Genomic DNA, 18,043 nt, shown 5'->3' on the forward strand with positions numbered 1-18,043 from the left:
TTTGGATTTTAGTAACACAATTTCAAGTGCATTACAAGTGCAATATAACATAAGGCAGAATACTTTCACCTTGTTATTTTATACATGGACCATGTATAAAATAATGATGTATCTTGCCTTATATTGCACTTAAAGTCGTGTTCCTAAATCCTAACGGCCATCATTAGACATTTTGAGTTTATATATATTTTTTTCAAATTTAATGGGAAAAAGCGTTTTATAAAATAAATTAAGACAAAGTTCTATTTATCTGATTTCATTTATTTATTTATTTTTTACAATCTGATCCGTGACTTTTGTGATCAGTAGCACCACTAGTTGTTTGGGTACAAAAACTATGGGGTGGTCAACAACAACAAAAAAGAATTGCAGTATGTCCAAAATTGGATCACTGACGGAGAGGCAACAACTTCAAACTTCGTTCAACATCTGAAATTACACAAAGAAAGGTAAGTAAGCAAATGTTAGTTGTTTATCGGCTAATTATTGTTGCTAGCTGCGTAGTTAATGAGACTGTCAACTCATTTTCATCTATTTCGTTAACTAAAATGTTTTTCAATTTTAGTTTTAGTTATTTATTTAGTTTACACTAGCTAGTAATCTACATTTACCTCAATCCTTGCACGTTTCCAGCAATTATCTTTAAACAAAACTGACCTCTCAAATTCACTTGACAGGATCTGTCAGAACTGGCTTAACTGAGGCTAACGTGATTAAAACCCGACCATCCCTTGTGAGTGTGTGCAACCGCCCACCATTCGTTGTGGTGGTGAAACTCAGCTGTAGGAACGTGTTCTCTTGCGACACAGGGCGTTGGTGACAACATGCATGGCTTGTTAGCGTCTCTCAAGGGAGTGTATACAAGTCAAAGGGCACCTTAAATGCAGTGGGAGGGGAAACTGTATGTCACACAAAGTGACATATTCACCGTTGTACGATTCCCAGGACAAATCCGCTCAGTTTGTTGTCATTAAAGCAGAGCTAATCTCTGGTTTTTACAGGAAAGCCTTTTTTCTTTTTTTTTCCACGTTCAGTGCAATCCACACCCAGTTGGTTGCGAAATGACTCACACTGGACGCTATGTGGCTGTGGAGTGGCATTGTGGGAATAATGTGCTTCACGTAGGATGGAGAGGAGTGTTGTTTTTTAATATAGGAGTTGAACATGGGTCTCTTCAAATTGGGGCTTCTAATGTTACTAATGACAACACTGATTCATACTTATGAACGACGGGCCTCCCACTCACAAAGAATAACACCCTCCCATCCGCCGCCTACACGAGCTGCAATGCAGAACCCATTCACCTTTCTCCGTCGCTTCTGCGTCACTCGCTATGTCAGTGTTGCCGTGGAAACTGATGATGCCCTTTCGGCTCACTGGTGGTGCTGATGCAGGCAGTCTGCTGACGTCGTCGGCGTGTATGGGCAGACGAATTAACATGCTAAACCGCAGGTTCCACCTCATGGTCCTTGTGCTAGTCAGAACAATCTGGATGAATCCTATTCTGTTTTTTCCCTCCAAAGGATTGTCTGCATTGACATTCTTTGTAATGATCGTGTGATTATTAACTTTCCTTTCGCTTTGAGTAAAATGTCTGAAATTACAGATATTCCCTTTATTCAGTAAAACATAAACTTTCCCCCTTTCTGCTGTCTCCTTCCTATTTCCACATCTTGAACAGTATTAAACATTTTCCTCTGTTGTGACATATTTAAAGTTTCCCTCTTGTGCAAATGTGACTTTCATTCCGCTATTCTTTGCTGCAGAAAAGTCAACATTGCATTCTAAATCTGCTTTATATTATGCTGTACCAAATGCAAGCATGTGGTTCCTCCAGGCCTCACATTTCTCACACTGTGCCAGTGGTGGGAAGTGACAAATTCAAAATGTTTTCTTCAATTTTTTGGGTGTCTGTACTTTTGAGTACAGTAATTATTTTTCAGACTTCTTTACTTTTACTCCCTATGTTTGGAAAATATATACTTTCTACTTATTTTAACAAAATAGGCTTGTTACTTTTTTTTCTAACCTGTGTGGACACTGACACCCCCCCCCCAAAAAAAATGCACCTTGGGGACTTACAAGGCGTGAACCAGGGAGCACTAACAAAGATGACACAAGTTATTTATTTCCTTGTTCTCAGCTCCAAGAATGAATTGCGGCAAATGCTTTGTGTCTCGTGCCAGCTTAAAAAACACAAACTTCCACCATTCACAAATTATGACTCTAATCAGCAATAACACACAATACAGAGACAATTGCAGTTATTATTGATCATTTGGTATTTTTTTGTTAGTCAGTTCACATTAGCGAAGTTATGGAAACGCATTGTTTTGAATTTTGTTAGTGTCCTGTGATTGTTGTTCGTTCACTCTTGTCAATGGAAGTTAATAAGACAGGGAGAATTTTTTGTTGTTGTGGAAATTAGTTTTTTCCCCATTGTGCTAATTTATTAACACAAGTATTAACAGTAAAATTGTATGCCAACCTAAAACTGTTCTTTACAATATTTTGTATGTGCCCCAATCAGTCTAAACACGACATCCTGATTAATATTGTGTTTGTGGAATATTGAGTTCAGCAGTAAAATACACCCCATTTTATCCATCTCAGGGAGCGGCCATTTTGTCACTTGCCGTCGACTGAAAATGACATCACAGTTACTCAAGGAACAGGTACGGAGTAACGACCAATCACAGCTCAGCTTCAGAAAAACAGGCGAGATGTGATTGGTCGTTAACTGAGCCCTGAGCAACTGTGATGTTAAGTCGAAAGCAAGTGGCAAAATGGCCGCCCCGAAATGGATGTATATAAACTATAATATATATATTATATATATATATATAAACATATATATATAAACATATATATATATATATAATATATATAAACATATATATATATATATAATATATATAAATATATAATATATATAAACATATATATATATAATATATATAAATATATATATATATATATAATATATATAAATATATATATATATATATAATATATATAAATATATATATATATAATATATATATATATATATATAATATATATATATATATATATAATATATATATATATATAATATATATATATATATATATATAATATATATATATAATATATATATAAATATATATAAATATATATATATATAAATAATATATATAAATATATATATATATATATATATATATATATAGGCCTTGCATCTCACGCTGTGCCAGTGGTGGGAAATGACAAATTCAAAATGTTTTCTTCAATTTTTTGGGTGTCTGTACTTTTGAGTACAGTATATATAATATATCTATATATATTATATATAATATATATATTCTATATATATATATATATTCTATATATATATATATATAATATATATATTCTATATATATATATATATGTATATATATATATATATATATATTATTATTGTAAAGAAAATGATTAGGTTGACTCCACTCCTCTCGTGTGTCAAATTTACAAGACATTTATTTACACTTTACATGATTTTAAGGAGTTGTATCAGTACTCGTACTTTTATAAGTACACGAGTGCATTTTAGGCACCTTACTTACATTCAGTACATAAAAAGACGCAGATTCCACAATGTAGTTGTGAAAAGCAAAGCGTTCACTCTCAATCTGCTTTATATTAAGCAGTTTTCTAATGGTTGCTTGTGGTTCCTCCAGCTCTCGACTCTCACACCTTCCCCGCCCAGGCAGTCTCTCTCCCTCGCTCTGCTCTCTTTTGGCGACCCTGAGCTTTTTTATGCTATGACATCAAACCACAATGCATTGCACTGTTTGGAGTTTACCTAGAGTGTCCATAGCAACAAAGGCCGGGCCTGCCCCTTATTCAAATGTAACCGGAAACGCACGTCATTTTGGGCCAATCTGCGCGCTCTGGGGTGACATAATGGAATTTTTAGGGCTAGAAAGCGAGCGGTGCATAGCAGACGTGCCACACGGAAGAGACGAGTACAGCAGGGCCCCCGCGTTTGAAACCCTCTAAGGAAAGAGGGTGGTGGTTTACGGGAAAGGCTCGCCGGTTTCCTCCATGTTTTGGATACTAGTATTCGCGAGTGCGTTCCCTCATGTGAGGGCGTAGAATGGACAGGAGCCTCTACCCAGGCACCGCGCTCGACTCTCGCAGAGCCCACTCCCAACATCTCTTCCCACAGAACCATGATGAAGAAGGACATTAATCTCAACCTGGACACGCAGACCTCCGAGCTCAAGGCCAATCCGCTGCGCGACGCCGACGTGCTGCTCAACTCGCCGGACCTGGGGCTTCTCAAGCTGGCCTCCCCCGACCTGGAGCGTCTCATCATCCAGTCCAACGGGCTGGTGGGCGCCGCCAACCCGGCGTCGCAATTCCTCTACCCGAAGTCGGCCAGCGACGAGCAGGAGTTCGCGGAAGGCTTCGTCAAGGCTCTGGAGGATCTGCACAAGCAGAACCAGCTGAACGAGGCGGGCTGCGTCTCGGTGGACCGGCTGGAGCTCCTCGGAGCCGCCAACGCGGTGGGCTCGTCCGTGCTCCAGTCGTCGGATCTGCCCGTGTACACTACGCTAAACGGTTACGCCGCTAGCCCGCTGGGCTGCACCACGCTCAACTACTCCACCGACACCATCCCCTTCCCGCCGCCTCCGTCCCACCTCAGCCCGCAACAGCAGCAGGCGTTCACCGCGGCGGCGCTCTCCCGGTTGCAGTCCGCTGGCGGGTCCGTGAAGGACGAGCCGCAGACGGTTCCGGACATGCAGAGCCTCGGGGACAGCCCGCCTCTCTCCCCGATTGACATGGACAACCAGGAGCGCATTAAGGCGGAGAGGAAAAAGCTGCGCAACCGGATAGCTGCCTCCAAATGCCGCAAGCGGAAACTGGAGAGGATCTCTCGGCTGGAGGACAAGGTGAAGGGCCTGAAGACGCAGAACACCGAGCTGGCGTCCACGGCCAGCGTACTCCGGGAGCAGGTGGCCCAGCTCAAGCAGAAGGTGATGAACCACGTCAGCAGCGGATGCCAACTTTTACCAAACCAGGTCCACGCTTACTAATTTCGCCAATGCCGAATGACTTTGGAGGCATATTTTTGTGTGACTCAATGGAAGCGGCTTGTTGGTAAACAGCCATGTAGCAAAGTGCCATGCAGCACCGTGAGTGTACACTCATTTGACGAGTGCACACTTGTGGGTGTCAAACTCATTTTTGTCTTGGGCCGCATTGAAGTTATGATCCCCTCACACGACCGTTATGACTATATGCAGTAAATGTATCATCACCTCATCGTATTATTTCATATAAGCTACAACGTGACGCATATAATTTTGAACTATTCGACTATTGTTCAATTTACAGTGGTACTTTAATTTATTTTGCAGAGCGAACGTCAGGCTCGCCAGGTTTCAGGGTTTGGTCACGTGATTTTCGCCATGCGAGCCCATGGGCACTTTGACGTCATTTTCAGTCGACAGCAGGGGGCGGTGCTACATTAAATGTCAACCTCCTTTCACGGCTGAAAACGGGTGGATTATTCTGCTTAATTGTTCTTGCCACAAACAATATTAACCATAATATACCGTTTAGACTAGATAAGAAAACTTTTGACTTGACTTCCATGTTAATGGAAATGTTTTATTTTATTAATCCGTTCCAACCCCACTCCCCCCAAAAATATATTTTGTGATTTAATCATGAAAATAACATTGTATTGAAAGAAAAGAAAAAAAATAATGTAAAAAAAACAGGTCAAGCTTGCGAGTTTTTCCCCCCCAATTTGTATTTTGTGTGTTTGACTGTAGCGTACACTAAATGGCTGAAAGTGGATTCCGCGACTGGCTCTCCATGCCCATGTGTGAGGGCATTACAGAATTTTTAATTGCTCCCTGGGGAGAGCACATGAGCATGTGGATCCCCCTGTGGTGGATGCCTGGGGCCGCAGACCCACCGACCCAACCTCTGCCCACTTGAGTGGTGTAGTTGAAGTTGCTTGCACCTAAAATTTTGATAATTGGCCAATTGGCTCATAAAAATAATTAAAACATTTTTTTAGTCAAGGTACCACTGTAGAAAAAAAAAAGTTACAATTTCCCCCCTCTCAACATTAAAAGTGAAGACCATTTTTAATTTTGGCACAGATTTTCCACAAATAACATGAAGTAGATGTGCACGATTTGCTTTATTTGGCCGCATAAAATGCTGTGGCAGGCCGTATCTAGGCCATGAGTTTGACACCTGTGGTGTACAGGATATTACTGATAGAAAATCTCTACAGCCAAAAGGATGCCACCAAGTGCTGCCATCCAATTGTACATACAAACTGCCTTAATTGTTTACAAGCACTTAGCTATGACAAATATCTATTTTTTATTTACTGAAGCATTTTATTTACTTTTGTTTTTTTCTTTTTTAAATGAACACTGCATGTTTTGTAGCCGCCGTGTCAGTCAATCATTGTATTCCATTGTATTTGTCTCCATGGTGGCTGCTTAGAAGACGTTAGGCACCAAACTTCCATGAATGTACATGTATGTATTATTTGTGTACGATGGACAATCATCTCTCTTGACATTTATTATATTCACTACATTACTACAGCTAAAGCGTTTTTTGCTTATATTGTAAATTAAAAAACTGCTTTTCATACCATTTAACTGTGATCTTGTCTTGTACGGCCCCCACTGGATAAACAATAGAGGGCATGGAAGCTAAGGCCCAAGGTTCCATATATGACTCGACTAGGGAGCGAAAATCATCCAAGACCTGCACAAAAACAAAAATAGTTATAAAAAGTCCTAAACACTTGTCAAATGAATACACGCGTTTTCAGGATGTTCATAAATGTAATATGGCCCTCAAAGGACTTTATAAAAACTGAAATAGGCCTGGTAGGAACAAGATCCAAATGCGGAAACACGATTGCATTACAGCGCCCTCTGTTGGCCATTAGAGGAACAAACAGTCCACGTCACGGGCACACGTTGATTAAATTACTGTACATTACTAACATTTGGGAGTAATTGTAACACTCCAACAACATTCAGCTGCTAGCATTTATTTATTTGATCCCTCATTTGAGCAAATCTGGCATCACAAAATTACAGCACGATTCACACAACTAATACCAGACGGGCAGAAAACAGCTATTTACAAGTTATGACAGGGCGGGTGTTCTGTTCTTGAGTCATATGCACGTTTACAGCCATAGCAAAATAACACATTGGGGGTGCGGGGTTCAAATTCAGGTTCAAATTTGACTGTCTTTTGGAAAGAGCTGCTGACAGGTATGCCAGTGCAAGACAAACTGTACTTTAACTGGATTCTTCTTCAGAGCTTGGTACAAATGGTACTCGCACACTCGCATTCTGTGGCATGTGTTGCTGATATTTAGGTGTGGAGGAGATAAAACACGACCTCTTATTGCTCTGTGAGAACAGTCTGCTGTTACACTGGCATGTCAAGTTATGTAACTGATATGGAAAAGACAAATAAGCTGCCCACCAAACGCCTGGAATGTTTCACTCTCCTCTCGAGGTTGTAAACACCGACATGTTTTAAAAAGAAAATCAAAAAAAAAAAAGCTAGGAGGATTCGAAAGGAGACGCAGATCAGAACACAGCATAACAGGAAGAATGACGTGAAAAATAAATAGTTATAAATAATACAAAAGTATAATAAAAGTGTCACCATATTCTTGCATGCCTCAGCACATCAGTGAGCGCGTGTACAGTGAAACACACACGGGCAAACCAACTCCTTTCAAGTTTCAACATTGAACATGCAAAAAAAAAATAATAATAATAATTGTGTTCCCTTCCCGAAATAAAGAAGCAGATGATGCCGGCAGGTCCATAGTGAAAGAAGAAAACAAATATAAACACACAAAATCTTTAACTCCTGACATGTGGGTCAGATGTCACAACCGATAACTATCCAGTCAACCAGCAACACCAACAACATAACTTCATGCACACCCATTGACTTTTTATATATTTAGAAACTACTCACAAAAAGTGAGGGCTATTGGGCTTTTCCGGAGATTTCCACCAAAAAAAAAGAATCACGGAAAAGCAGAGGTGGCAAATCCAGGTCGAGAAAGTAAAAACCCTGCCACAGTTTGGCTTTAGCCATTGATGCTAGCTAGCAGGTAAACGAGCACCATGGGAGCTAGCAAGCTAGCGCCTGGGGCTAAAGCCAAACTGTGGCAGGGTTTTTATTTTCTGGACCTGGATTTGCCACCTCGGCAGAAAGGCTCCTGTTGGAGAACTGCAACATTTTGTGGAAAAATTGAACAGTTGCATTTAAAAGTCAAGAGAAGATCATATGTAAAAGTCTTCGTGCATTTTCCTGAAATTTTCGCCTGGAAGCCCAATGGGGTCGATGCCACGGACTTCCGACTTCCGGGTTTAACACATCAGCGCCGTTTCCGGCCACTGCTGGCCGCGTTCTAACACTCGCCCCCCCCCAACCGCGCGCTCCCCGCTCATCGGCGGGAGGGCGTCTCGGCTATCCGAAATGCTTCGGACACTGAGACAAACACAACACACTCGCAGCCGCTAACGGGAACGCGCAACCGAGGGGCACAAAGGCGGAAGCGCAAGTACTGGGACGCGGCCCACTGGAAACGGAAAAACAAAGTTAATAAGTGAAAACACGGAAGTCACGCCTCCTCCGTGACACATAGTCGATTTCCCTTAGTTGATGTAAGGAGTACGTCACAGCCATGTAGCCATGGGCCGGTTACAGATTTCAATACATGGTTAACGAGTACAGTATGACTAACATTATCTCAATTCTGCTGTGACATTATTTCTCAGAAAATCAGTAGCTACTAATCTGGTCTACTTTGCGAAGTAAACTACAATTTGACATACTTAGAAAAAATAATTGCTTATTTTCTTTCTTTATTTATTTACTTAAGTACACAAAGAAAAAAACAAATTACCCAAACATTTCAAAATACATTTTAGAGATAGAATTGCAATACCGCGATTTTTTTTTGTGTGCTCACTGAATCCAATACCTGCCCATGCCAATTACCATTCTGTAGTGTTAAAACTTTGGGAAAATGACATTTTAAAAGATTCTATGAAGCTAAGAGGCTGCAGCACCAAAACCAAACTGATGCCGCTGTCCACTTCAAATCACAATTCTTTTTTTCCCCTCCTTTTTAAATTTAAAAGCTGGCAAGGCGCAAGAAAAACCTTCAATGATGGCATTTGACGAGGATTCAATGTTTCTTCATTTAAATACAAGTTTCTGTCATAAAGCTTCATTGTTATCAAAACACTTGGACCAATGAATACCTTTCGACTTGGAAATAAACTCTGCTCAATGGGACGATGGCGACAAGTCGAATGTTTTGCATTCATTTGGACTTGAGGTGTGAATGTAAACTGCAGAACCAGACATGAGCAAATTACAGACAACGATGAGTGCTGGCTCTTCTATTCTGTGTGTGTGTGTATATATATATATATATATATATATATATAATATCTACATGTATGTGGGGGTCAACATGGAAATGTTTGCATGTTGAAGAGCTCTCAGCCCGTGACTCAATTAGCACTTTGCCGTGAGGATGATATAGATTGAAAAGAGCAAATCTTTGGGAATCGACTGTTTATGATGAGGAAGTAGGGTTGATAACCTCATCAGCCGTCGGCTCCTATCTGTATGTGCAATCATTCTGTGCAGGTTTACGTGACATCAACTGATATGAGGGGAGAAAAAAAAAACTATACTGTACTGTATATGGGTTCCCGGACAGCAGATGTAGTGCCTTTGAGTGTGTGTGTGTGTGTGTGTTGCGTTTAGCAAGCACAGTCCTGATGGGACCTCTGCGGCTGCTCGGTGAGCTGCGGCCCTTGTTTGGCCCCGGTGACCGTGGGGTCGTTGTTGTCCAGCGTCTCGGTCATCCGCTCGCAGATGATGTCCACCAGCCTCTCGAAGGTTTGCTTCACGTTGATGTTGTCTTTGGCGCTGGCTTCAAAGTGCTCGAAACCTGGCGGCCAACAGAGGGCAGCAGAGAGCCGGCGGTGAGGCTTTTTAAGATCATCACTTCATGGTGACAACCTTTCCTAAAGGGATACTTGACTCATGTAGCCATTTTCAGCAATAACAAGTTAATATTTTGTCTATAATTAATTTAATATTTATTTTTCATGTACAATTAATACTTTTAAAACCACATTTGCCACTTGCTGAAATTGACATCACGTGTGCTCAGGTAACGACCAATCATGGCTCAGTTTGCTTATGTCACATGACCAAACTCAGAAAACTGGTGACCCGTGATTGGACGTTACCCGTTTCCTGAGTATGTGTGATGTCATTTTCAGTTGACAGCAAGTGGCAAAATGTGTTTTCAAAAGTAATAATTGCACATGAAAAATAACGAAGCTATCAAATTAATTATAGATTTTATTTTTACTTCTTACTGCTGAAAATGGCTAAATGAGTCAAGTATTCCTTGAAAAGGAAAGTCAACCCATTTTTTTTTTTTTTTTACAAGAATATTTTCTATGCAGCCCCACTGGTCTAAATATGGTATTCTGGTTAATATTGCGTTAGTGGAATATGAGTTAAGCAGCAAAATCCAGCCGTTTCTATCCATCTCAGGGGGCGGCCATTTTGCCACTTGCTGTCGACAACATTGATGTCATCTTCAGTCGACAGCAAGTGGAAAAATGGCAGCTAACTGAGATGGATAAAAACTGCTGGATTTTTCTTCTTAACTCCACAAATGTAATATTAATCAGAATGTCGTCTTTAGACTAGTGAGGTCACACGTAACATTATTGTCAAAAAATGCTTAAAGTTTAAGGCACTTTAAGATGTCCTTGTAAGTCAATGGAAGTGAAAGGCTGCCACAAACACCCAATTTTCTAGATGTAAAAAAAATAAAGCTTAACAGAAACAATTTGACAAGAAAGCGTGCTTAAAGTTCCTTATTCATGAATTTACCTGTTTTTGTGTGCGTGCCAACTGTAATGCTACAAGACGGCAATCAAATCCCAGGTTAATAGGAAAGTAGTAATTTGTGTCAAAGTAGTAAGCTGCAAAGACCTCAACTGAGAGAATGATATTTGTACGTTGGGGCGGAGTTAAGTTTACCCTAGGTTATTATGTGGAAGTTAGAGTCTTCACAGTATTTATATGTATTTTTTTAAATAACATTTTCAGTAAGCTGTTTTTAAAGGGTCATGTTGTCAGTATAAGGTTGTATTTATTCATTTATTTTAAATAAAATAAAAATAAATTTGAAAAAAGTATAAGGATTTTAAGGAAATATGATATTGGGATTTACAGGTCTTTAAAAATATCTGTCATATTTTTTCTGGAGGGGGGGGAACTATGTATCAAAAGCTATGTAGTGGTATCGGTACTTAGTATCAGTGGCTACTCAAGAGTTGAATACTCGTGGTATTGAACATCCATAGTTGTCAGTTGAGTTGATATTAAAGAGATTCCGTGCCACTGTTTTCTAAGCAGAGTCCCCCATATTGCCACATTGGCATTTCCCTCCCTCATAATGGACATGGCAAGCCAAGATTCACCGCCGTCATCTTCTACTCTCAAGCTGTGCTGTTTTTCTTTAAAAGCGTTCAACTTTGAAACTGTCATATTTATATCCATGGAGGACGGTAAGATGAATTATGGGGTATGTGTATGTATATGTAATGTTATCATATTGAATGTGCAAGTGACAACAAACACGAGCTGCAAGGAGCAACGTCGCCACCTGGAGTTTGGGGGCAGACATATTGTGGCTAAAGATAACATCCGACTTTGCGTACTGTAAACTTGGACTTGATAGCGAAGTGTGGAGAAGGCCATCTTGTGCAAATGAAGACAGCCCCCCCCCCCCCCCCCACACACACACACACACTTACCAAGCTGTTCTGACAGTTGCCGGCCCCTCTCTGCGGCCACCACCCGTTCATCTTCCATATCAACCTTGTTCCCCACCAGGAGCACCTGAGCGTTGTCCCACGAGTAGGTCTTGATCTGAGTGGACCTGCGGGGCCGCAAAAAGTTTTGTTTTTACAATGACAACATAAAACGGTGTCCTTTTGAGTGAAAATGTGTCTCGACGTTTTTGAGAAGACATTCCACACGGATCATTTTCTTTCCAAAAGGAGAACCGTGACGATGCTTGATGGATTTGTTTGTACAGGTGAGCTAACGTTTCAATGTCAACGAGGCCAGCAGACAGGTTTCAAACAAATATTGAACTTATGAATGCTAAAATAAAACCAGTTCTGTCTATTCAATTCACTGCTTCCCTGATTATCTTAGTGCAGTATTTGCAGAGTATTTTATGAAGGCATCCCATCCGTCTTGTCACGAGCAAGCATTAGCAAGCAAAGTCTGAAAAGGGGTGCTTGGCAACAAAATGTTTCTCCTCACCAGTCTTGGACAGCGTTAAAGGACTCCTCGTTGGTGATGTCATACATGAGGATGAAGCCCATGGCTCCTCTGTAGTAGGCTGTCGTGATGGTCCTGTAGCGCTCCTGGCCGGCCGTGTCCTGCGTCAACATATATGAGCACATTTGGAGGCAACCTCTGACAAAGTGAAACCGTAAAGCAGGGCTGCATCTAGTGAATATTTTTAGAACATGATAATAATACACAGATGATCCCAATACGTTAAGCGTTAATAAAAGAAATGGCTCATAAATAATGTTTAACAAGTACACAAACTTTTGTTATAGTTTAATTAACTCATTCACTGCCATTGACAGCTACAGATGTCAAAAATCCATTTGAACTATTTCTATTAGTTAAAATTTTTTTTTCCACTTTTGTTAACAAGAGTATAAAAACCTAGATTTTTTTAATTGTACATTTGGAACAGATATAAAATGTGTGATTAATCATGAGTTAACTAGTGAAATCATGCGATTAATTACGATTACAAAATTTAACCACCCGATGCCCCTAATTTTTAATCATCTTTTCTTTTAAAAATAAATAAATAAATAAAAGATTATTTAAAATTAGGGGCATCAAGCAATTAAAGTTTTAGTTAATTCACGATTAATCACAAATTTTATATCTGTTCTAAATGTACAATACAAACTGTTTTCTAGGTTTTCATACTCTTGTTAACAGAAGTGGGGGGGGAATGTTAAACTAATAGAAATAGTTAAAATGAATTTTTTACATCTATAGCCATCAATGGCAGTGGATGAGTTTTAAGTGTTTTAGGCGATAACATTTTTAAATCATTTAAATTAATCGCAGGACTTCAATAGTTAACTCACCGTTAATCAAACATTTTATATCTGTTCTAAATGTACAATAAAATGTACAATTGCATATTTTTTTAAGTTTTCATACTCTTTGCTAACATAAAAGTGGGACAAATGTTAAACCAATAGAAATATGGCTGCATCTTTTAATCACTGATACAGTAATTTCATAACTCATAAAATGTAGTTAAAATTAAAAAGATGTACTGCGTTGTAAAAAAACGAGTGGGATATTGATGTGTTATATATATATATATATAGATGGCATAATTGCATTTTTCTTTTCATATTAAGAGCCATCTAATCTTCAACCTGAAGTAACTTGTGAAATTCTGCACATGTTTAAAATTGTACAACTTGAGCCCAGTCTCCACAAATATTTGCATTATTATTACATTTATTGCAGTTAAATTTGACGTGGACATGTCTGTTGCGTTGCAGCTGGAATTCCCCCAGTAGTCTTTTCGGGTAAGGGGCGGTCATTAATCGCACGTTAAAAAAAATTGCGGCGTTAAAGGAACTTTAAATTAGGTCAAAATTAACGCACTAATTTTGACACCCATAATTTTTATATCAAACATCTTGCATTTTTCTTTTAGCATTAAATAATTTAAAGAAAAAAAAGAAAGTTCAACAATAAAATGCATGTAAAAAAATTACTGAAAAAAAGAGTTTACTTGAAGAAGCACAATGATCAGCTGGCACAACTTGAGTCAGGAAAATCCCCGGACGCCTAAAAAGTTTTGCCCCACCGCCCCACCACCCCCCCACCCCCTCTCACCCAGATCTGCAGCTTTATCCTCTTGTCGTTCCTGTAGATGGTCTTGACCTTGAAGTCGATGCCCACCGTGCTGACGAAGGCTGGCGTGAACGAGTCGTCCGCATAGCGGAAGAGGAAGGACGTCTTGCCGACGCTGCTGTTGCCGATGATGAGGATTTTAAACATGTAGTCAAAGTTCTGGTCCGAGGACTCCTTTTGTCCGTATGTGGCATTTGCAGACGCCATCTAGACCGAGAGAGAGAGAAAAAAAAAAAAAAAAAAAAGCAAGTGAGCAGGGAGTTGCTTGAGAAAACAGCATGTTCTATGTACAAAGGGTGGATCACTACATTCCATTTTTTTGGAGACAATCCCAATAAAATGAAGAAGAGAGACAACCCAGCATGGGTGAAATTAAGTTGCAAGTTAAAATTCATGTGATCTATGACAGTAGTTGGAAAGACACACTGTGGCAGTCCAGTGAGGCTCCATGAAAGCCACCACCAGAAAGGACCCACATATCATTTGGAATTATTTCAAATAGGACGTGATTACAGCTGCAGCTATCAAATTTTTATAGAGATAAAAATGTATTTTGCAATATTAACTCATTCACTGCCATTGACGGCTATAGACGCCAAAAATTCATTTAAACTATTTCTATTAGTTTATTATTTTTTCCACTTTTGCCAACAAGAGTATGAAAACCTGGGATTTTTTATTTTTATTTAGAACAGATATAAAATGTGTGATTAATTGTTAGTTAACTAGTGAAGTCATGTGATTAATTACAATGAAAAAATTTTAATCGCCTGACAGGCTTAATAATTTTAATTTTTTTTAAATCGTAATTAATCACATGATAATTTTATATGTTTTATAAATGTACAATAAAAAAATCAAGGTTTTCATAAAAAATGAAATTAAATGATTTTTTTTTTTAAACTAATAGAAATAGTTCAACATGAATTTTTTACGTCTATAGTCGTCAATGGCAGTGAATGAGTTTAACAACAAAATGTGTACGTAAGGTGCAGTTATAATTATTATCCAATTGGGGTCGCCATTCTCATTCCACACTACAATCTCTGTGACTTTGAGTGTGTTTGGCTTTAAAAGGTGGCCCTTGGCCTTTGGAGAGCTCCTTTTGTTGCACCTCCTCAAGCAAGAAATTCAATCACTGCTCTTCATTTTAGACAGACATCCAACAACGACGCCATTTTCAAAATGTATATATATTTTCATAAAGCTTTAAACAAGTATTTAAACTACAAACCGCGAAAATAATTAAATTATTAATAGATTAAACTGGGCTCATTACTTTTTAACTGCACCTTGTATACACAAAAAGGTCAGGGATATTTGGTGAGTGAAATTTCAGGGTGATGCACTAAAATCTTTACCTTCACTTCCAGTGATTAATAGAGAACAAAATCAAAATAGGTGAATTTATGAAAAGTGAATCCAGGGTTTTTCCTGGCTCAAAATTAGGCAGAGGTAGTATCATCCAGACTATGATGGGTGACTACCGATACCAGGTATCGGTGCCAATACCGGTCTTATTTTAAGGTATCGTACTCGCGGCGGTGACCTATACCATTATCGGCCGCCCTCCTGCAGCCATTTTACGAACCAGGGACTAGAAATGAGAAATTATATGAATACAACGTTTAATTAATTTTTGCCATTTTTGAACTACAATCATTAAAACTTCATCCACTAGTACATATTAAATTGTAAACATAGTTCAGCGTTGTTGTAAAACACTATTATGTTTATTGTAAAGCCTGTGTTTTTATGACTTTAGCGATGGCTGGAGCGCGCCACCTATGCCACACAACCAGGAAATGGGCATGTGCAACGGTTGCTCCATGATCGGTTTCTTCTTCGATAAATTAAAGTTAAAAAAAAAAAAAAGACAAAAAGAAAGCTGTTTCTTCTTTGGTTGTTGCTTCAGGTCTTTCCGATGAACTGCTATTGATAAAGCACCTTCAAAATGGCGCAACACTGCAACTGCAGTTAAAATGCGTTGCTGCCGAGCTCAATAAACATAACTGGAGCGCTGTGTTGCGCGATATAAGTGGCTCAGGGTGGAGGTTGTTAGGTGGCCGCCTCTGAATTTTGTACACAGGAAAAACCCTGGAATCACAAATAGTCAAAGGACCACTGTACTACTTTCCTATTAAACAGGGGTTTGGCGCCATCTTCTGGCCTCTTCAGACCTTAACACACCAAAGGAATGCAATTTACTGGACAGTCACTTGTGAAAAATTTGTTAAAACATTTCGAGTAGGGCTGAACAATTTTGAAAAATAATCTAATTGTGATTCCCCTCCCCTCAATATTGCAATTAATGTTTTCCTTCCCATGTATTTTTGAACAAACTCAAGTAAAAAAATAATCTGTAATAAACAAAATCAGATTCGTAGTACATACATGTTTTGGTTTTATAGGTTAGGCTCAGGCTAAAATTAACGAAAATGAACCATGGATTATTATGAAAGATAGTTTACTTAGCTGCTTCTTTTAGAGCAGTTCATTTACTAACCACTTTGACTTGCAAAATTCTACCAAACAATTGCGAAATAAACTTAAGTCAGTCAGCCATTTTGTACATCAGAAATCAATACTGCAAAAAAATCTATGGCTTTAATCACCCCAATTTTGCATATTTCATGAAACAATATGCAAACGTGGACTGTACTATAAGCTCTGACCTTATCTCGACCCTATATAAACAAAATATGCATACTGTATATAAAAATTAATCCTTACTGACAGATGAATAAAGCAGGCTTCCCAAAACTTGCATTCTACCACATTGCAATGTTGATTTGAATTCAATTTAACTGGTCAGTCCTAGTTTTGAGGTGACAACTAGGTGAATATGAGAACAAGCCAGGTTTAATCACACTCTCCTGTTGCACAGGAAAAAAAAAACTGTTTACAGATGCACCATATTGCACGACTAAGGATCCTACAGAACAGCTAAAAACATATACGTCCAGTTTAAGGTGTGCGCATGCTTGAACCCATCCTAATAACAAGCCGTGCATCAGGGCCGAGACTGCAAGATGATAAAACGGAAGTAGCGGGGCTTAGCAAGACTAAGCATCAGATAAACTGGCTGACTGGATACAAGCAAGCTCCAAGGGAGGCTGGGCTAGCCAAAACGCGGACTACCATATGGTTCACAAGACCCCCTTTGACCCCTTATCCCACAGGTCACATCCCAAATGAACAGGGAGGGGGGGATGAAAATCCTCGATAAAAATGATCATTCCGTACATTTTTAGAGACTTTTCACATCGGTGCTTATTCAACGTTCGCAGGCTGGTAAAACGTCGCCGTTGTCCAATTACCACCGGGGGAATCATGCAGCTGTCAAATGACACTTGAAAAAAATCGATTGTGAACGACATTAGTACAACACGTTTGCCATATGAGATGTAATAAAAGCGACGCACAGCTTCGTTGTTGCCATTTCACAGTGACAGGAGACGCTAGCTAAGCATCCTTAGCTATGTCAAATGAAGGTTACTCTTCCTTATTTACGGCTCCAAACACACACGCCGGCTTTCGACAAACCTACCAGTGCTACTTCTAAAACAGACAGGGTAAGGCGGTAACATATAGACGTGTGGTTTACCGTGAAATGCTTGTTTTATTATCGGCTTCGCTGCAGTAGTTAGCCCGGAGCCTGCCCAGCTTTGCACCTGCAGTAGCGCGTGCGCCTCTTGATTGACAGACCCCCAGGTGGGTGCGGCCAAAGAGACGTAAGAATGACTGACAAGATCGTGGGCCAATCGGAGACGAGGATTTATGCTGTATGCAGATTTGAGGTTTTAGATTAGAGCGTGGGAAAGCCAGACGCTGTCAATATAGGGAAATAGATTTAGAATGCAACTTTTAAATATATTTTTTTTACGACGGCGTATTAGGGCCACGTATAAATATATTTTTTTAGAGGGCGGGGGCAATATTCCGAGGGAAAAAATTTGCTACTTTATAAACTTGCAAA

The 18,043-nt window shown here is 39.4% G+C and overlaps 2 protein-coding genes across 2 annotated transcripts; one reads left to right on the forward strand and one right to left on the reverse strand.

Annotated features, from left to right (window-relative positions):
* Window positions 1–3,928: 3,928 nt before the first annotated feature.
* On the forward strand, window positions 3,929–6,654 carry LOC147180525 (transcription factor JunD-like). The gene has a single exon (XM_086072486.1). The coding sequence runs from the start codon at window positions 4,197–4,199 to the stop codon at window positions 5,061–5,063; it is 867 nt and encodes a 288-aa protein (XP_085928612.1). The 5' UTR covers window positions 3,929–4,196; the 3' UTR covers window positions 5,064–6,654.
* Window positions 6,655–7,044: 390 nt separating this feature from the next.
* Window positions 7,045–17,817, reverse strand: LOC147180526 (ras-related protein Rab-3A-like). Its single transcript, XM_086072490.1, has 5 exons — window positions 17,672–17,817; window positions 14,047–14,271; window positions 12,421–12,539; window positions 11,904–12,028; window positions 7,045–10,012 (listed from the first exon to the last, which is right to left on the reverse strand). The coding sequence occupies exons 2-5, from the start codon at window positions 14,269–14,271 to the stop codon at window positions 9,822–9,824; spliced, it is 660 nt and encodes a 219-aa protein (XP_085928616.1). The 5' UTR covers window positions 17,672–17,817; the 3' UTR covers window positions 7,045–9,821.
* Between the last annotated feature and the right edge of the window lie 226 nt (window positions 17,818–18,043).

The sequence above is a fragment of the Leptonotus elevatus genome, chromosome 1 (genome assembly GCF_054856555.1).
Source record: "Leptonotus elevatus isolate MCC_2025b chromosome 1, RoL_Lele_1.0, whole genome shotgun sequence".
Taxonomy (NCBI): domain Eukaryota; kingdom Metazoa; phylum Chordata; class Actinopteri; order Syngnathiformes; family Syngnathidae; genus Leptonotus; species Leptonotus elevatus.

What these genes read in the sequence shown, in the direction of transcription:
- LOC147180525 (XM_086072486.1), top strand. Translation starts at nt 4,197, where the DNA reads ATGATGAAGAAGGACATTAATCTCAACCTGGACACGCAGACCTCCGAG.
- LOC147180526 (XM_086072490.1), bottom strand. Translation starts at nt 14,271, where the DNA reads ATGGCGTCTGCAAATGCCACATACGGACAAAAGGAGTCCTCGGACCAG. An exon ending in GGATAAAGCTGCAGATCTGG is followed by an intron (nt 12,540 to 14,046) that starts GTGAGAGGGGGT and finishes ATGTTGACGCAG; the next exon opens with GACACGGCCGGCCAGGAGCG. An exon ending in TTTAACGCTGTCCAAGACTG is followed by an intron (nt 12,029 to 12,420) that starts GTGAGGAGAAAC and finishes GCGGCCCCGCAG; the next exon opens with GTCCACTCAGATCAAGACCT.